Source organism: Trichosurus vulpecula, chromosome 1 (genome assembly GCF_011100635.1).
Source record: "Trichosurus vulpecula isolate mTriVul1 chromosome 1, mTriVul1.pri, whole genome shotgun sequence".
NCBI classification, from domain to species: Eukaryota; Metazoa; Chordata; class Mammalia; order Diprotodontia; family Phalangeridae; genus Trichosurus; species Trichosurus vulpecula.
This window is the reverse complement of record NC_050573.1, coordinates 69,177,864-69,199,331: the sequence shown is the minus strand read 5'-3', so window position 1 is coordinate 69,199,331 and position 21,468 is coordinate 69,177,864. Positions and strand designations below refer to the sequence as shown.

The following is a 21,468-nucleotide window of genomic DNA, read 5'->3' as shown; positions in this document are numbered from 1 at the left end:
AGATATTTTACTCAACCCTAGGCAACAAGCAGAACCTCTGCTGAACTTCTGTCTTATTGCCAGAGAATGGAAGATCTGGAATTTGACCCTCGGGAAAGTAGTAGGGCCTCCCATCAATAGCTCTAATCTCAGTCCCACAGTTTTATCCCCAGGTTCACATCAGGCAAGAAGGTTTGGCCTCATGGATATGAGTCTGATGCTGGTTGCCTGAGGGCAGTGAGGTAGCTCCCTGTCTTCATCCTGGATCTGGCAGGAAAGAAGAGCTATGACTCATCCCTAGGGCCCTCTGTGGTGGTTGGTCAGTGTATCAGTAAATCACGATATTGATGGTGACCATGAATATGTCTGCATAGTTCAGAATTGCAGAATATAAGAGACTCTCTTGTAACAGCAAGGAAATTAAAACACAATATTTCAGCAAGGAGCCAAGCCATCCTGTAACCTTCTCTCTGCTAGGGTCTTCCTGTAAACACTCACGAATCCTGTCTGCTTGTCTGTGTCCTCTCCTCCCGCAGTTCTGAAAGCCCTGTTTAGGGCCCTGAGGGCTTCATACCTAATTAGCAAAAGGTTGTGGGCCTAGCACCTACTTAGAAAAAGAGTGTGGGCCTTCCCACAAACAAGCCTCCCCTAATCAAACTTCCCTTAACTAGTTCCACCTGAGGGCTATTAAATGGGAAGGGAAGATCTTTGATCACATTAACAGTAAATTTGGCCCCAAGATCTTTAGCATCCATTACATAGGCAACTTTTGTCTGAATAGGTATTAACATTTCTTAAACACAACAAAATCCCCACAAAATAAACACATCATGAACTTCACATTTACAAGATATATAACATAACATCTCATTACCAGAGTGGACACATGGCTCACTCTTTGACCCCTAGATCTTTTGTATCCATTACATAGGTCGATGGGAATTTTGGTATAACTGGTGTCAATAATACCATAAGAGTATAAGAGCATAACAGGGATAACTCAAAATAGGTATACAGAACAATGTCGTCATTCCCCCCTCGAACAAATGGGGCTCAGATCTTGGGGTAAGGGGCGAAGGTCTCGTCCTCCATAGCTTCTTCCTGTTGAAATTGGACATAGAGCTGTCCCTGCTCCAAAAGGTCAAGTCCTATTCAAGAGGTCAGTTCTTTGGCAAGCTGGCATCCAGAACTCAATTGACACTAGTCCAGGGATGACACATCACAGTTGTGGACAGAGGGTGATGTCCAGCTTAAGTAGTCAGTCATCTTCAAGTGGAGGGTACTTAAACCTGGAGGAAACAAATCTAGCAAAAAGGTTACACAAGCAAAGGCCAAAAGGAATAGGGAGACAATAACTAGAAGCAGGGTAAATATGGGCTGTTATCCTTCAGATAGGGTCATCTCAATTTTTATTGAGACTTCAACTATGCAGTATCAATTCAACTTCATAGCCAAACTCAGGTGGAAAATGTTTCTTTTCAAAAGGAATACAATGAGAAAACTAAGTAGAGGATCCCATCCTAGACTGAGACTAAGATTGTCCTCACAGCTTTTTCCCAGATGTACAAGGAAACAGTGGGGAAACTAAGCCAGGAGGATCCCATCCTAGATAGAGATTGAGATTGTCCTCACAGTTTTTTTCCCCAGATACAAACTTTGACCTGTCAATAGTACAAGATCACATTCCCTCTGAGTGGCTTGTAGCATTTGTTGGCATTAGCCATGCTTCTGGAATCCATGAACCCATTATCATAGCCTTAATCATTGTAAAATGTGTTTATTATTTTCTGATTTGCAGTTTTGGGGTCATCATTCTGGCTAGAGGTGTACTTTCTTTGATATGAGTCTCCCTGAAGGTGTGACAAACTTGGATACAAGGGTTCAGGATCTGTAGGGGCAGTTCTTACTTCTCTATTCCATCTGCTATTAAGCACCTTATCATGGTACATTTTGTATAGCTCATTAGTTGGAATACCATCTCTACTTCCAAAATCTACCCCTGCTCTCAACAGAACAGTAAACATTTCTCTTCTTGTCTCTGTTCTGACTTTGAATCCTCTGGCTATTCACTCTTCTCTCTTGAGGAAATTTATCTTTTCCCCAGTTCCCTAAGTCACTTAGCTGTGAAATCTTATCTAGCATCTCTGAAAGAGGGTGCCCTACTTCCCAATTAGAAGAGTCAGAATTAGGCGTTTATACGCAGGAGGAGCTGTCTTAACTATTAAATTTCTTTAAGAGACTCCCCAGGGAGTATCATAGTATGCATCTGCATTTCCCATCATAATAGCAGTCTTCATTAACTCCTCCTTTAACTTGCTCATACAGTCTCTAAGTGAATACCAGAGTCTATCCCCACTGGGCCACATAGAATCAGCAGGATATTTTCTATTACATCCCTCTGCTGCTAAAGCTAACAGACTGCCACTTCCTTGCAGATGATAATCCCTAAAAACTTGCTGCACAAAAGGATTCTGACAAATGCTTATGAATTTCATACAATCCACATAATCAACAGATATTCTTGCAGCCCCTTCATCACTGATTCTCACCATCCAAGATATTAACAATTCTCCTATTCTCTGGGTGAACCTACTCAAGATGTCTGATTTCTTGCTGTGAAAAACTTTCCAGAATTTCCCTAAAAACTGAATTATCATTTTGAGTTTCCTTCCTCCTTTGCAGTATGGGGCACACTTCTGTCTGAGAATCTAACAATATCTCATTCTTTGTGTGAGGAGCATCATGCAACAAAGTATCATTTCATGCCACAGCTTCTAACATTGTTTCATTCTCTCCTGACTCTCTTCCTCTGTCACCATGGCAACAAGACTGGCAGTTAGACTTGACCTGGGCTGAACTGAGATGCACTTTTGACCTCCTTGGCTTCCTCTTTCTCCTGGCCACATTAACAGCAAATTCCTCATGCAAGTCAGTAGATTCCTGAACAATGACCTGTTCTTCTGCCACCTGATATTCCCTATCTTGCTGTGGCATAGAAATATTCCCATTTCGCTCTTTAACAACCTGTCCATTCTTTCACATATAAGATGGTAAGCTGATAATAATATACAGCCTCACCTAGAGAGTGCTGTTGGCGATTATCTCCCTGGCTTAATTTTTATCTCCCACAAACATCTTTCCAAATCTCTAGGTTCTCCCCTCTGTAGCTTCTGTTCCCAGCTTTCACAGAGTCCAGTGCCTTTAGCCCATTCCCTTTCTAGGGAGGAATAACATAAATCTTCCCAACCTGGGATATTCATCTCTTCCTCTCTAAAGCCTTTCTGCCTCTAAACAGAGATTTTATACCCTGCGATCCCATCCTTGTCACCAAATGTATCAGTAAGGCAAGATTCACAATATCGATGGTGACCATGAATATGTTTATATAGTTCAGAATTGCAGAATATAAGAGACTGTCTATATAGAAGGCAGAAGAAGTAACATTTATTCAGACACCAGAGGATCAAATCTCAAAACCAGTAAGTCCGCTTCAATGTAACATCAAGGAAATTAAAACACAATATCACAGCAAGGAATCAAGCCATCCTGTAACCTTCCCCTCTGCTAGGACCTTCCTGTAAACACTCAATCACAAATCCTAACTGTCTGCTTGCCTGTGTCCTCTCCTCCCATAGTTCTGAAAGCTTCCCCTAATCAAGTTTTCCTTAACTAGCTCCTCCTGGGCCTGTTCAATGGGAAGGGAAGATCTTTGATCATGTTAACACCACAGTCAGTTGTGGTTCCTGATGGCAATAATGTAGATCTAGAAGTAATCTTGTTCTTTTAAGGGCAACAAGATAGCTCTTATACTGTATAGGCCTTATAGTGGTCCAATCCATAAAAAAGTGACCAAAAGAATTTATTATGATACCAAAGATCCTCCAGACATAAACCCAGAAAAGGAGACTATTTCCAAAACTCCTACAAGAAGAGTCTCTGAGAAAAACACAGTTTGGCTACAGAATCAAACAGAATTCCTAGAAGGAATTATGCAAGACCTTAAAGAAAAAGAATGTAAAATGATAGATAAATGAAATGAGATCAATAGAGGAAAGAAGTGGAAAAGAAATGAAAACTATTTAGGAGAGCCTTGGAAATAGAATTAACAGCTTAGCACAAAAGGTACAAAACCTTACTCAAGTAACAAACTCCTTGGAAATTAGGATGGGCAAAACAGAAGCTAAAATGAGAAAACAAGAAATACTAAAACAGAGTTAAAAGATGAAAAATGGAAAGAAATATAAGGGACTTTATTTGAAAAGTAACCAACCTTGAAAATAGACCTAGAAGAGTTAATTTAAGAGTCATTGGACCAAAAAAGTTTGGACCACCTGAAAGCACTGATTAGAAAAAGAACCTGGACATTACATTTCAAGAAATCATAAAAGAAAACTGACCAGACATATAAAAAAGAGGACAAAGTAAAAATAGAATCTACCAGTCGCTTCATGAAAGAAACCTCAAAATGAAAATTTTCAAGTATGTCATACCCAAAATGTTGTTGTCCTTTGTTCTTGAAGACCAAAATGACACCACTATGTTAGAGTCAAGTTACAATGTATCTGACTGTGACTGATCAGACCAATATAAGCTCAGGATGCTCTACCACAGGTTGGGCACAAATAGTCCACATGAACATTTGGGATAGATTCTCTAAATTTGCACACCTCATGTTTCTTTTGAGCTACTTCAATTCTGCTTTGTTTATAGAGCACAGTACCTTCTCTTATGGGGACATGCCATGTTGGGCAGTCCTGTGCCAATGTCCTCCATGGCATACAATCAATTCCAAAGTTCTTAAGAGAGAGCATCCGAATGTCCTGTTTTTTTTCTGATCACCATGTGAGCACTTCCCTTGTGTGAGTTCTCTGTAAGATAGGCTTTTAGGCAAATATATATTTGGCATTTGAACAGTGTGGCCAGCCCATCAGACTTGCACTCTCTGCAGTAGAATTTGAATGTTTGGCACTTTAGTTTGAAAAAGGACCTCAGTGTCTGGTACCTTATCCTGCCAGCTGATCTTCAGAACCTTCCTAAGACAATTCAAATAGAAGCAATTCAGTTTTCTGGCATGGCGCTGGTATATTGTCCAGGTTTCACAGGCATACAGCAATGAGATCAGCACAGTGGCTCTGTAGATCTTCAATTTGGTAGTCAGTCTAATATCTTTTCTCTCCCACACTTTCCTTTGGAGCCTCCCAAACACTGAGCTAGCTCTGGCAATGTGTGCATCAACCTCATTAACAATGTGTACATCCCTGGAAAGTACACTGTCAAGGTAAGTAAGCTTATCCACAGTATTCAAAACTTCTCCATTTGCTATAACCAATGGTTCTATGTATGGATGGTGTGGTGTTGGCTGGTGGAGCACCTGTGTCAGGCCAAATTTAGCCCAAGTAGCAGAGAATACATAGATCGAGTAGCATAGGATCCAGAGATCATACTTTGTTGCATCTCAGCTTCAGAGGCTGCACTGAGTGCACAGTTGTCTGCAAGCAAAAAAATCATGCACCAACACTCCCTCTACTTTAGTCTTCACTGGTAACGTCTTCAAGTTGAATTTATCATCAGTATGGTAGCTGACCTTGATGCCCTCTTCATTGAAGGTGTTTGACAACATGGTTGAAAACATCATGCTAAAAAGCATGGAAGGAAGTACACAGCCTTGTTTCACTTCATTGATGACTGGGAAAGCACGAGAGTGTTGTCCATTATCCAGAACCCAGGCAAACAAGCTATCATGAAATTGATGTACAATACTGATGACCTTCTCTGGGCAACCAAATTTTGACATAAATTTTCATAAGCCCTCATGACTGACAGTATCAAAGGCCTTGGTCAGATTGACAAATGATGTGTACAGACATCTGTCCTGCTCTTGGCATTTCTCCTGGAGTTGTCTGGCAGCAAACACCATATAAACCATTCCTTGTCCCTTTCTGAAGCCACACTGGCTGTCAGGTAGATGAGCATCTTCCAGGTGAAGGATCAGCCTATTAAGGAGGATTCTGGCAAGAATCTTGTCAGCAGTGACTAAAAGAGAGACCTTCTTATGATTGTCACAGGACAATCCATTTCCTTTATCTTTATAGAGATGGACAATGGAGGCATCCTTGAACTCCTGGGGGATAAACTCTTCTTTCTATATAACCCAGAAAATTTCAGTCAGCTTTTGTATGATCTATGGACTCCCCACTTTGTAAATCTCAGCTGTAATAGAATCATTATCAGGTGCTTTGCCACAAAAGAGGAGCCTAATGGCATTTAAAATCTTTTTATTTAGAAATTTTTCTAGAGAGCGATTGACTTCAACTTGAGGTAAATGGTCAATGGCTTCAGCATTGATTGATAGTGGTCTGTTAAGAACACTATGGAAGTGTTCAGCTTATCTCCCCAGGATCATTTTCTTATCACTAATCAGTGTGGTTCCATCAGCAGTGAGTAGTTGAGATGTACCATATATCTTTGGCCCATAAATAGCCTTCAGGGCATCATAAAAGGCTTTGGATTGTTATTGTCAGTGTAAAACTGAATTTATCTGCCTTCTTACTGAGCTAAGAATCCTGCATCTCTCAGAACTTTGCTTGTACTTTAGTTTTGATGGAGTTAAATGCTTCCTTCTTAGAAATGGATGAACTTCTGAATTTCCCTATCATTTTTGTCAAACCAGCCTTCATGTTTGTGAGTGTTCTGACCCAGATTAGTAAATGCAGTGCTGTACATCAAATCTCAGAAAGTTTCCCTCCTTTTCTGCTCCACTGTTGCCAAGTGTATGTTGGTTCAACTTTCCCTCCAAGTTAGCAATGAACTGTTCCTACTCAGACAAGTGCTGTAATTTGTTGACATTAAGTCTTCTGGTATTCATCTTGTTTTGGGACCACCAGTTCTGTTAAATGTGAATATTTAGCTTGGAGAGGATAAATCTGTGATCAGTCCAGCACTCTGTGCCACACATTGCTTTCGTCACTCTCACATCTTGTCTGTCTTTTCTCCTTACATTGACATAGTCTATTAAGTGCCAATGTTTGCTGTGAGCATGCATCCAGGAAGTTTTGTTGCATTTAGGTAAATGGAAGACAGTGTTGATGATAAAAAGGTCATGAGATGCTCAAGTCTTCAGTAGTAAGTGACCATTGCTGTTGCTATTTCCAACTCCATTCTTTCTACTTCCTACCATTTTTGGTAGTCTTTACCTTCTCTGCACTAAAGTCACCTATAATTATAAGCTTGTCCTTTTTCCTCACATTGATGATGAGGGTCTCTAAGGCTTTATAAGGTTGTTCTTTGACTTCATCAGGGTTCATCATGGTGGGAACATAGGCATGATGATGGTGGCATGGTGTTTTCCTGCAAGCGGTATGTTGTTCACTCCTTTTGGTAGGCATACAAATTTGTTGACTGGATTAGTTTTGATTGCAAAACCTATACCAGCTTCACAGTACTCCCATTCATTGTGGCCACTCCAGAAAAAAAAATGTATATCCAGCTCTGACTTCAGTGGGCCGACCTTCATTTGCCAGCCTTATTTCACTCAGGGCTGCTGTTTGGATGTGACATATATTGAGTTGTCTCACAACAAGAGCTGTTTATCTTTCAGGTCCATTGAATTTTGTGTTGTCTGTAAGTTTTCACATATTCCGTGTACCAGTGATGAGTACAATAATCTTTGCAGAAGTTTTTGTACATTTTTTTGCGTTTTGACCACAGAATGGGATCCTTACATCCTACAATAAACAGGCCAGGGTTGGGTGAGCAGACAGTTTTTAGGTCACCTTTTCTAGCTCCTTCCTCACACCAGGCTGCTCAGACACTCAGGAGTCCGTCGAATCCCAATGTTGCTTTCGGTGAGAAGATGACCCTATGGCCTGGGCCGCCTGTGTACAGGGAGGTGATTATAGCTCCCAGTCTAGCCACACCTGCTGCTTTGTCACTTGGCTGTCACCACAGGACTTTGAGATAGGTAAATATGGTAAAATGGTATGGGTGGATGTCTTTTGATTCATTCATACATTAGATTTAAGTGAGGCAGAATTTCATGAAGTTGTTAACCTCACTCGCGCTTCCAGAGTTGTCAGTCCAATAGCAAGACAGACTCAAGATGACTGGTAATGGATTGAGATGCAGTGGATGACCTTGGTATCTTTGATGTCTAACCAAGCTTTAAGCCCTCCATAGCACCTGCTTCAGCTGCCTTCATGGCCATTGGAACAAATGTTCTCATCCCCACATTTCACCAGGAGAAGTCTTCACATGTTTGGGGAAGATGCCTCCTTAACTCACTGATAGGTTTGAGTCCCTTTGGTTGCCCTCAATGTGGTTTAGCGTGTCTGCCAAAATGGTTTACCAGAGTGTGGCCACTGCACACACTGAAGCTTCTTGGAGCCACAGGTGAGAGTTAGGTGGATCAAGTAGACACCAAAAGTGGAAAACAGCCTTGAAAAAGGCTTGGCAGCCCTCATACCAGAAGTACTAGTCTTCCCTGAACACACCCTGTACTCCCAAAGAAAAAAATCTTCAAAAAAGAAAGAATTCTAGTACCAAAGAACCATAGTCAGGACCACATAGAATTTAGCAGCTACACCATAAGGGAATAAAGAGTATGGAATATGACATTACAAAATGCAAAAGATGTAGATGTACAACCCAGAAGAACTTATCCAGAAAAACTGAGTATATTCCTATAGGGGGAAAATGGACCTGCAGGGAAATAAAAGAATTTAGAACATTCCTAATGGAAAGACTGGAACTGAATAGAAACTTTGAAATATAAACATGGGAATCAAGAGAAACATTAAAAGGTAAATATAATTAAGAAACAGAAGGGACTTTATGAAGATGAACTTTTTAATGTTGTAATGGAGGAGATAGTAAAAGAGGCCCTTTAGGACCATAATGTCATCATCAGGAGTCTAGTCAAATAAGACAGGAGTTGACATTGTTATGTTTTGATGATGGTAAAAAAATAATATAAAGGATCCAAAAGCAAACACACTGAGGTAAAAAAGAGGAAGGATGGTAGAACTTGTTACATTGTCTCATAGTATAAGTAGAAATTTAAACAAACATGGAAGAGATCACAGGAACGGGCTTCATTTGAACCTCACTTTCATCTGGTGTTCATTGTTAGGCCAAAATTAGCCAAGTAGTAGAGAATCAGTCTATACTTTGTTGCTTCTCAGCTTCAGAGGCTGCTTGAGTGCACAATCATATGCAAACAAAAAACCATGCACCAACATTCCCTCTGCTTTAGTCTTGGCTTGTAGCCTTTTCAAGTAGAATAATTTACCATCAGTGTGTGAGCTGACCTCAATACTATGCTTGTCCTCATTGAAGGCGTTTACAACATGGCTGAAAACATCATGCTAAAAACATGGGAGCAAGCACACAGCCTCGTTTCACTCCGTTGGTGAGTGGGAAAACCTGAGAGTGTTGTCCATTATCCAGAACCCAGGCAAGCAAGCCATCATGAAATTGATGTACAATACTGATGAACTTCTCTGGGCAACCAAATTTTGCCATGATTTCCCACAAGCCTTAATGACTTACAATAACAAAAGTCTTGGTCAGATTGACAAACATTGCCTTTGCTCTTACCTGCTCCTGGCATTTTTCCTGGAGTTGTCGGACAGCAAACACCATATCAACCATTCCATGACCCTTTCTGAAGCCACACTGGTTGGAAGGTAGATGACCATCTTCCAGGTGAAGGATCAGCCTATTAAGGACTCTCTGGCAAGGATCTTGCTAGCAATGACTAAGAGAGAAACACTCTGTGATTGTTACAGGACAATCCTTTACTTTTATAGAAATGGACAATGAAGGAGGATCCTGGGGGATAAGTATTGAATTAATAAATTACATTAAATAATATAATTAATTAAATTATATAAGTAAATTATAATAAATAATAAATGAAACTAGAAGTTTTTCTTAAAAAAACCTACAATTGTTAAACTATTAACTAATTTGACCAAAAGAAAGGAGAACCAAATTACCAGTATCAAAAATTAAAAAGGAGAATTCACAACAAATGAAGAAATAAATAATATTATTAAACACTATTTTGCCCAGTTGTATGTCAGTGAAATTGACAATGTAAATGAAAGGAGTGAATATAAAATATATAAAATATAAAATAGCCATACTAATAGAATATGAAATAAAGACTTTGAACAATCTGATCTCATGAAAAGAAATTGAACAAGCCACAAATGAACTCCCAAAATTAAAAAAAAAACCAGAACAAAACAAAGCAACTGACAAATAGATTCACAAGGGAATTCTATCAAACATTTTAAGAACAGTGAATTTCACTATTACATAATTCTTTTAAAAAATAGCAAGAAAGAGGAGGAGAAGCAGAAGAAGCAGCAGTCAGTCTATAATAAAAATAATAGCTAACATTTAACTATGTGTCAGGCACTATACTAAGTGCTTTACTATTATCGTCTCATTTGATCTTTGCAACAACCCTGGGAGGTAGGTGTTATTGTTGTTGTTTAGTTATTTCAGTGGTTTCTTACTCTTTGTGACCCCATTTAGGGGTATTCTTGGCAAAGGTACTGGAGTGGTTTGCCTTTTCCTTCTCTAGCTCACTTTACAGATGAAGAAACTGAGGCAAATAGGGTTAAGTTACTTGCCCAGGGTCATACAGCTAGTTAAGTGTCTTTGGCTGGATTTGAATTCAGATCTTCTAATTAAAGGCCCCAGCATTCTATCCACTGCATCACCTAGCTGCCCTGCTATTACCCTCATTTTACAGATAAGGAAACTGAGACAAACAGAGGTTAAGTGATTTGCCCAAGGTCACACAGCATCTGGGTGCACAATTTGTATTCAAGTCTTCTTGACTCCAGGTGTACTGCTCTGTTCATTGCATCACCTAGGAGAAGGAGAAGAAATCCTACTAAATTTCTTCTTCGATACAAATTTGGCCTTTATACCTGAATTACGGAAAGCAAAAAAAGAGAAAAGGAAAACTATGGACCAATATCTCTAATGAATATTGATGTAAATTTAAAAAATATATTTTTAGTTATAAAGAGGCATTTGACGTGATAAAGCAAAATGTAGTCTGAGAGGTTATTCTTTCACAGGAAATCTCTTGTGCATATTTTAAGATCATACAATATTTCTTTGATAATGCAATCACAAAAGTAATTGCTTAAAGACCCTCTGAATATTAAGAAATAAATCACAAAACAAGAAGGCATGCTAATCAAAGATATTCACAAAGTATAGGCATAGAGGGACCTTTTTTAACATCATAAAACATATATCTAAAACAAAAAACAAGCACCATATGTAGCTGGGATACAGTAGAACCTTTTCCAATAATCCTGAGAGCAAAGCAAGGATTCTCACTCTCCCTAACATTATTTGATATAGCTCTGGAAATGCTAGCAGTAACAATAAGACAAGAGAAAGAAATTAAAGTAATAAAGATATGTAAAGAGGTGATAAAATGATCTCTGTTTGCTGACAATATGATGGTTTACTTGAAAAATCCTAAGTAACCAGCAAATACACTGACAACAGCTTTAGCAAAGTTTTAGCATACAAAATAAATTCTCAAAATCACTAGCATTTCTATAAATTAAGACAAGTACACAAGAAGCAATGATAGAAAGAGAAATCTCATTCCAAATAACTACATAATACATAAAATATCTGGGAATCAACCTCCCAAAGCACAGAAAAGACTTGTATAGATTTAATTACAAAGTATTCCTTAAAGAAATAAAGAACAACTTAAATAATGGTGGAATATTCACTGCTCATGGCTAGGCCATGCCAACATAATAAAAATGACAATATACTAAAATTAATTTACACTTTCAATGCTATATCAGTCAAATTGCCAAGGGGATTGCCAAGTTCTGTAACTTGTTAAATAATAACTGAATTCATTTGGAAAGACAAAAGATCTAAAATATCAAGGGAAATAATGAAAAGTAAATATGAAGGGGGAATAGCACTTCCATATCTTAAAATATATTACAAAGCAGAAGTTATCAAATCATCTAGTTCTGGCTAAAGAATAGTTAGAGCAGTGGAACAGACTAGACAACAGAGAGTCAGAAACAATAGTACTCAATAACCCAGTGTTTGATAAAGTGGAAAATATAAATTACCCAGGGAAAAACATCTTTATTTGATAAAACCCACTAGGAATACTGGAAAGCAGTTTGGCAGAAATTAGTCTTGGACCAATACTTTATACCATATTCTACAATACATTCTAAATAGATATATGACCTTAAAATTAAAGATCACACTATAAAAAATTGGAAGAGAAACAGATCATATATCTCTCACAACTATGGGTACGAGATATATTCTTATCCAAAGAGATAGAGGCAATTACAAGTGATAAAATAGACACTTTTGATTACTTGAACCTGAAAAGCTTCTGCACAGATGATATTAATGCATCTAGAATAAGAAAGGGAGTAGATGAATGGGGAATAAATCTTTTATCAGATTTTTCTGATAAGGGTTTGGTATCCAAGATATGGAAACTGTGTATGTATGTATGTATGCATATATGTATGTATGTATATATATGTGTATTTATATATGATTGATAGCCATTTCCCAATTGATAACCAGTCAAAGAATGTGAACAAAGTTCTCAAAAGAATTGCAAAGTATTCACAACCACATGGAACAGTGCTGCAAATCTTTAGTAATAACAGAAATACAAATTAAAACAACTGCGTAGTTTTACCTCACATACCCTGCAATGAGCAAAAATGACAAAAAATGGCAACAGTCAATGTTGGAGTGGTTGTAGAAGGATAGGCACAGTTATACATTGTTGTTGGAGCTATGAAATGTTACAGCCATTTTACAGAGCAACTAATAATTATGCAAATAAGGTGACTAAAATATTTATACCCTTTGAACCATGACTCCATTACTGGGCTTTTACCCAAAAAAAGCCATTGATAAAAAGAAAGTCCCCATATACAACAAAATATTTATATGGCAATTTTTGTAATAGCAGAGAATTAGAAACAAAGTAGATGTGTATCAATTGGGGAGTGGCTAAACAAATTGTGGTACATAAATGTAATGAAATATTACTGTACTATAAGAAATGTCATGTATGATGAATACAGAGAAGCAGGGAAAGTTCTATATGAACTTATATAAAGTAGAGCCAAGAGAATAATATAGCTAGTAACCAAACAATGTAAATGGAAAGAACTACACATCAAAAAATCAAAAGTAAATGTAACAAAATTATAAAGATCAAGTGAGACTCAAATGAAAAGAGATGAGAAGACACCCCAAAACTAGCCCTGCTTGGAGGTGGGAGGTCCATAGGTATTATACATTGCACATATTTTTGGACTTTTTCAATGTATTGATCAGTTGTACTGATTTTTTTCTTCTCTAAAAAGAAATACTATTTATCTGGATGGCTTTCTGAGAAGGGAAGGCGGAAGGATAACTATAGGATTTAAGAAACAGAAAATATAAATAAAAACTTAAAAAAGTCCATCTACCAAGACACACAAAAATTATATGAATTCAGTTACTAAACACTTTTTACAGAGATAAGGAAAAACTTAAATAGAGAAATGTATTGCTTCTGTTTGGATCAAGGCAATGTAGTAAAAGTTATTACAGTATTTAAGTTATTTTCCTGAATGAGTAACATTCCAATAAAAACTATTAAAAGGTTACTTTTACAGAGCTAGGAAAAAATAACAATTCATGTAGGGGAATACTATGTCAAGAATCTCATAGGAAAAAATAAAAAAAAGGAAAGGTGTTTAGAAATATTTGCTCTCACACTATTTTAAAGCATTAGTGATTGAAACTATTTGGTCCTGTTTTAAAAAAATAGAAAAGTTGATCAGTGGAACAGATTAGGTATCTGAGATCCAGAAGTAAATAAGCTTAGTACAGTGTTCAGTAAACCCAAAGAACCTGTCTGCTGAGGTAATGACTCATTATTTGGTTAAAAAAAACTACTGGGAAAACTGAAAGGCAATTTGGTAGAAAATAGGTTAAATCAACATCTCATACCATGTGCCACAATAAAGTCCAAATGGATCCATGACCTAGGTAGAAAAGATCACATTAAAAACATTAGACCAGCAAGGAAGAAAATGTCTTTCACAGCTATTTAGAGGGAAAAAGTTCTTGACTAAACAGAGGATAGAGAGGATCACAGGAGATAAAATGGAAAATATTGAAGATATAAAATTTAAAAGTTTCTTATTGAAGCAATGCAGTGAAAATTAAGAGGGAAACTATGAAAAATATTTGCAACAAGTATGTCTGATAATATCCAAGTTTTCTGATATATGTAGCATATATAGGCAACTGATTAAATATATAAGAATAAGAATTATTCTCCTACTATGTATTGGTACTGTGCTATTGGTACTGAGGATTCAAGTACAAAGAATGAAACAATCCCTTCTTGTGTTGAGCTTAAATTCTAATGGGAGAGAAAACAAGTATGTATAATATATATATATATATATATATATATATATATACATATATATATAACATAAATATAAAGTTAATAAATGCATTTACATGCATTTACATGCACACACAGTAGTTAAATATAATGAAAGTTGTTTGAGAAGGAAGTCACTAGCAGTTGGGGGAATCAGGAAAAATTACATACAGAAGATGATGTTTAAGGGATGGCCAGTGGAAAGACATGGAGGTGGAAGATGGGGTATCATGTTTAAGGAAGCAGAGAAGGACAGTTTGGCTTTACACTGAGTGTGAGAGGAGGAGTAATAGCCAGTGAAGTTGGAAAGATAGGTTGGGGCTAGGTTGTATAGGTTTTGAAAGCTAAATAGAGGAGTTTATATTTTATCCTAGAGGCAATAGGAAGCCTTTGGAGTCACATGGTCAGCAAAAAGTACTTTGATAGCAGGAATGGTGAGATACTTGAAGAAGCAAGAGGTAAAGATGGAATGCATACCAGGTATGGGAACATAAAATGTTGTTTGGAATAGACCATTTTGGCTGAATTGTAGAGTGTGTGGAGAGTAATGTGCAGTAAGCCTGGTAGGTTGGAGTCCAAGAAGACTGAATAGTGAAGGACTCTAAAAGTCAAAGTGTTTAGCTTTTAAATACTTCACTTGTCATCTAATAAGAGTAGAGTACAGCAAATCTATCACCTCCCTGTTTTCAGACACTGTTAGTCATTTTTACCTGCCTTTTCTAAGCCAAAGATAGAGAAAATAGGAACAAAATTATAATTTAATTTTGTGTCTGTCTATCATCCCATTCACCCTTATAAATGGTCCACTTCCTTTATTCTCCTCTTTTCCCTACTATGCCTTAAAAAAATCTTTCTATATTCTTCTTTGCTTTCCTTATGAACCTTGGTTCTTTCTGAGTTATAATATTCTTTTGAAGTTTTCCCTTTTTTAAAAAATTATTTTTAGTTTTCAACATTCATTTCCACAAGATTTTGAATTACAGATTTTCTCTCCATCTCTACCCTCCCCCCATCTCAAGATGTCATGTATTCTGATCGCTCTTTTCCTCAGTCTGCCCTCTGAGTTATAATATTCTTGATACAGTTCTTAGGGAACTGTACCATGCTTTTATATTCATTTATTCTCTGTTAGCTGACCTTGCTTGCACCTTCTTTATATATCTTTAAAAAATTAAGTTGGTTCATTAGTTCTCAAAGCATCTATATTGGTATCTTTAGGCAATATCCTTTTTCATTCTTCTCGGAATTCTTTCTCTTTTTCTCTTCAGAATTAGATCTTAGTTTCCTCATCAAGAAAACAAGTAGACTATGCTATGAATGAATTTTTTTCCCACGAGTTTTTTAACTAAATGTTTCTATCCTTTGGCAGAAAAAAGTGAATCCTGATCTCCCAGTTGAGATTAAGCCCAGCAATCGAGCTCGGAAACACCATGAAGAGAAAATAAGGAAACAGAAACAGAAAGATATGTTGAAACGATGGAGAGAGGAACAACAACGTCGTCATATAGAAATGAGGTAGAAATGAGAAGACAATTTCAAAAGTATGGACTTCCCAGAGGTGTTTTTTTTTTTCAAAACTTACCCACTTATGTTATAATTAAGCGTCCACTTAACTGTTTCTTTCATCTGAAAGAGGAATGTTGATCATTTTCAGTATCTTTATTTAGAGATCAGTCATAAAACAAAAATTTCTTCTTCTTTATGTTTGGTTTGCTTATTTGACAAATATTTTGAATGATTGAAAATTTTCTAAATTTTAAATAATTTTGTGTAGTTGGCATAGTGAAATCAATGTTGATTTGATTAGTAGAGAATTTCATATAAGTTCTAGCAGTGTCTATCTCATTTCTTTCAAAGGATCTAGAACTAGAAAGAAACTCAGAGTTCTTCTGGTTCAACCTCTTCATTTTACAGATAAAGAAACAGGCTCAAAGAAATGATGACTTGCTAAAGGTCACACAGATAGTAACAAGCTGAGATTTGAACTTAGGGCCTGTGACTCCAGGTTCAGCACTCTTTCCACTTACATGGTTTCTCTATGCTTTTGTCAATTCCTGATGCACTTTTGATCAATCAAATATTAATAACTAGAGGTAAAATAGAATAGTAGAAAAAATACTGGGATGGTTTCAGGAGACATGGATTTGAGTCCTATCTACTACTTATTAGCTATTTGACCATTGGCACATCAGTAAATTCTATGATTTCCTTACCTGTAAAAGGAGAGATTTTGATTAGATGGAGTTTTAAGGTGTCTTCCAGCTCCACAATCTATTATCTGTGCTCCAATTATAACAATAGTTGCCATTTATTTACATATTGCTTTATGGTTACAAAATGCTTTACATACATTAATTATCTCAAATGACTCTCAGAGAAACCTTGCGAAGTAGGTAGTATGATTATCTCCATTTTGTAGATGAGGAAACTAAGGATCAAAAAGGTAGTGTTTTGCCCAAGTTCCCAAAGTAGTCAGTGGCAGAGTTGGATTCAGAACCAAGTTTCCTGTTTTCTAAATCAGTGCCTTTTCTTCACCATAGAATGCACTCAGTCTTTGATTCAACATCAATTTATTAGCTGCCTATTATAGGTACTATGGTAGAAACTGAGAAGATGGACAAATCTAATTAAAATACAGTGTATGTGCAAACAGAAAGCAAATTATTTCTTTGGGGCCAAACTTGGTTATTATGCAGCATTTGATTTCAATTTTATTGTTTTCCTTTCTATTTACATTGTTATAATACATTTACATTGTAATAATTTACATTGTTGTAGTAATGTGTGTTGCTTTTTGGTGCTGCTTACTTTGTTTTGCGTTAGTTCATATAAATCTTCCCATTCTTTCCTGTTTTCATATTCATTGTTTCTTATGATGCAGTGATATTCTCCACATTCATATACACAGTTATTTAACCATTCCCAATCAATGGACATCTACTTTAAAAAACCTAAATATTTATTAAACTCACATTAGGTGTCCAAATAGAGCTTGCAATATTGCGAGAGAACATGGAGGAGAATGCTATAAAACAAAGAAAAATAGGTTATAACTATACAAAAAATGTAATGTAGAATAGAATATGATAAAAGTACATGTGATATCCAGACTACTGCGGAAGATTCAAGGAGGGAAAGATGATAATAGTAATAAAAATAATAACATTTCTTCAGCACTTAAAGGTTTACAAAATTTTCCTTAAAATTCTGTGAGGGAATTAGATAATTTCTGACTGGGGCTGAAGGAATCAGACAAAGCTTTTATGTAGGAGGTAACTTTTAAGCTTAGTCCTGAAGGATGGGCAGGATCTCATTAAGTGAAATCTAGTAGTAATGAATTGTATCAATATAGTCACCATGCTTAAATCCAGGAACAGATATGCAGATACCTCTGATTTGTTTCCTTGTTCTTAGGGTAGCATTAACATCATCTGTTTCTGATTCATGAAGCCTGGGGATTCATACTGTTGGCTAGCATGTTCTCTGGTCTCACAATATCCCTTACTCTGTAGACTCTATGAAGAAGAAATGTATTGGAGGCGAGTAGGAAAAGAACAGTTGTATTGGGAAGAACATCAGCGCCGAATAGTGACTGATTGGAATCCACCTCCCCTCATGGGTAGACCAGGGGTACCTGTTCCCTCTCTTCTGGTGAGTCTTCATATTACCTTCAGTTTGTATGACTTTTGCCTGCTGTGTATTAAGATGTCTGACTTTTGTTATAGACTTAAGGAATAAAATTCTTTTATTTTTCTCTGAGATGGCTTCCATGTTGTCTTTTTTTGGTAGTAAGTAGGATATGGCTACAAATAGGCCTCATCTGACTTAGTGGATGTTGTGTTTCTGACATGGTTATATATTTTCACTTGATGGCATTATCCTGTTGATTTCTTCAGTATCGTTACCTTTCTTGGGAAATCTTAGTCATCTGTCTTTATTCTTGGGAATATGAGTCTTACTAGATCTTCTTAGACTAATTTGTCTGTGCAGGTTGGACCCCTGATATTGAATGAGAATCTTAGATATGAGCTGTTGTGGTGAGCCTTGGCCAAGGGGAAGAGGCCAACCCATTTGATTTTAAAATCTCTAGATGGGAAATGTAAGAGAAATGGGGAACCAACTAGAAATCAGATCTGTGCTTCCTGCAGTCATCAGGATTCCACTAGGAGTGTCTGGAAAGACAAAGGTATAAAATTAATCAAAATTGTGGATTTGTTTTCTTTTCCACTCTCTGTATAAGCTAGAAACTCACCTGTTAATGGTAATGGATTTTAACCCAGCCAGCTTCTGTCTCCCTCTCTCTTTCTAAAGCACTTGAAATCAAACTTACTAAAATGACTCCAGTTTGATTTTGGCCAGGCTGCCTTTGACTTTCTTTTAATGCTGTTTGCAGTGCCTTTGTTGGTCCAATAATTTTGAAGTAGCCATGCGAACTCTCATTTTGTCCTTTTTCTCTCCTTGTCTCCTCTCATTTTCCTTCTGTATATGTTTAAAAATATGTCCTTCCCTCCCTGACAGGGTTCAAGGCGTCCTAACACATCTGATGACCGGCATATCATGTCCAAGCACTCTACTATTTATCCCACTGAAGCAGAGCTACAGGCCATCCAGAAAGTAGTTTCACATTCAGAGCGAGCCCTGAAGTTGGTCTCGGATATCCTGGCAGAAGAAAAATCAGAACAAGATGAAGAGGGTGGTGAAAAAGGGTAATTTGAGATCATGGAATGTTAGAGCTGGAAGGGCCTTTAGAAAATAGGAAGAATATCAGATCATCTAATTCATTCCTCTTCTCTCTCATGTTATAGATGAGAGAACGAGTCTAGAAGGAGTAAGTGACTTGCCCAGTATTGGAGTCCTAGATCTTCTGATTCTCAATGCAATGTTTTTTCCTACTACTGCACACACTTGATATCCATAATTTCTTTTGATTAGTAGTGGTTATTACAGAAAGGAGTTTCTTCATTTTAGTATTTCAAAATCCATGCTTTCTACAGTGTAGTTTCTTCCATCAACTCAGAGCTGTAGGGAAGGGTTTTTATGAGTTGCTCTGCCCAACCCACTGATGATTAGAATCTCCAAACAGATTGATGCCATACATTAAAATTCCAGAATAGTTAAACAATAAAACTCTTCATTATAGAGTCTACCCAATCAGAAGCAAGACTTAAACCAATATTTTTTGATCATTACATTAACTAAGGGTTAAATTATAAGCTCTTCAAGAAGAGATATACATTTCTGTGTATAGAAATGGACGGAAATATGATGCATAGCTTATAAGGTGGAAGAGTCCTTAGAGACCATCTTGACAGATTTTAAATATAATTTAGTTTAATTCCTACAGTTTACAGATAAAGAAACTGAAACACATATAAGTTATGTGATATGTATATGGTTCCACACCTGTAAGTGGCAGAGATGGAACCAAGACATAGGTCTTCAGACTTCAAGTCTAGGGCTCTTTTCATCATCCTACCCTGCCTTCCACTACTCTTTTCCATCCATCTTTACTGTCTTCCACTAGTCTAGAGGAATTGTATTTTTGGTATTCCCAGACCTGTTTTCTTTTCCTAATTATGCTTCCATTCTAAATTTCTTTCAATTAGTATTCAATTACTCAGCAAATATTTATTGCATTTTTCCTACATGTAGAAATATAATATACGCAACTCTGCAAAATGATTTCAAGCCTATAAAAGTGTATCTAATATAATTTGTTTCTTGAACTTATGAGTGTAGTTGGGGAGGCATTTAACAGGAAATAGCAGTGGATAATATACAACCTTTGTTAACTAAACACTAACATCATGCCTTACCACCAAGAAGAGCATTTTGAATTTTCTTGTGGTTGCTTTTCAGAATCTCAGTTTTACATCCTCTCCTGTGATTGTCTCCTTAACAGCAAAATAGATTCTTCATCAAGAATACTGAAAGGTGTCATGCGAGTTGGGATCCTAGCAAAGGGTCTTCTCCTCCGAGGAGACAGGAATGTGCACCTCATCCTTCTGTCAGCTGAGAAGCCCACCCAGTCCCTTCTCCAAAAAATCACTGAGCAGCTACCCAAGCAACTTTTGGTAAGGTTGTTTATCATCTATTTCCCCTGTAGAAACATTCTAAAAATGTTTATTGATATATTTTGTTATACCGCCATAATTTCCCAATATATCCCTCTTTTCCTCTCCTACCCAAAGAACAATCCCTTATAACAGACCTTTAACAATAATTCAGCAAAACTAACTGATGCCTCAGTCAAGTCCCAAAGTATGTGCAGTATTCTACATACATAATCCTCTACCTCTGCAAAGAAGGGAGGAAACTACATGTTGCTTCTCTGGGGCCAAGCTTAGTCATTATAATTTTGCAGCATTCAGTTTCAATTTTATTGTACTTTTGTTTACATTTTTAGGTCATTGTGTATATTGTTTTTCTGGTTCTGCTAACCTCACATTGCATTGGTTCATATAAATCTTCTCATGCCCCCCTATATTCTTCATATTCATCATTTCTTATGGTACAATAATATTCTACTGCATTTATGTACCACAGTTTGTTTAACCATTCCCTAATCAACAAGCACCTACTTAGAAACAAATATTTATTAAATCTATACTATGAGTCAAGTACTATGCTAGACACTAGGGATATAAAAATAGAGAGAAAAATACATGATCCCTGCCTTCAGGGAACTTGCAATCTTTATATATAAATCAGTGATAAAAGGTAGAATGTGAGAAAAACAAAGGAGAGATTAAGAAAAAATGCTCTAAGAAAATTTGAGGACTGTTTTCAACTGAGAAGATTATCAGGAAGACTTCATTGAGGGATGGCAATTGAGTTTGGCCTTAAAGAATGGAAAGAGTTTCAACAAGTAGTGAAAAAATAGAGTGGTAACTCCCTTGAAGCCTTTACAGTTTTCAGGGCCTTCCAGAATTAATGACCTACTGGAATAGCCTTCAAGATTTCAGGGTCAACATACCATTCCATGAGACTGAGCCCCTTGAAAA

At 36.9% G+C, this 21,468-nt stretch overlaps 1 protein-coding gene across 1 annotated transcript in view; it reads left to right on the top strand.

The window, feature by feature from the left end:
- Window positions 1-21,468, top strand: part of ZFR2 (zinc finger RNA binding protein 2) — a 95,915-nt gene that overhangs the window by 24,379 nt on the left and 50,068 nt on the right. The window contains exons 10-13 of the mRNA XM_036739153.1: window positions 15,834-15,979; window positions 17,977-18,115; window positions 18,983-19,170; window positions 20,367-20,538. Of these exons, the coding sequence (XP_036595048.1) occupies window positions 15,834-15,979; window positions 17,977-18,115; window positions 18,983-19,170; window positions 20,367-20,538 (645 nt within the window). The remainder of the gene's footprint in view (window positions 1-15,833; window positions 15,980-17,976; window positions 18,116-18,982; window positions 19,171-20,366; window positions 20,539-21,468) is intronic.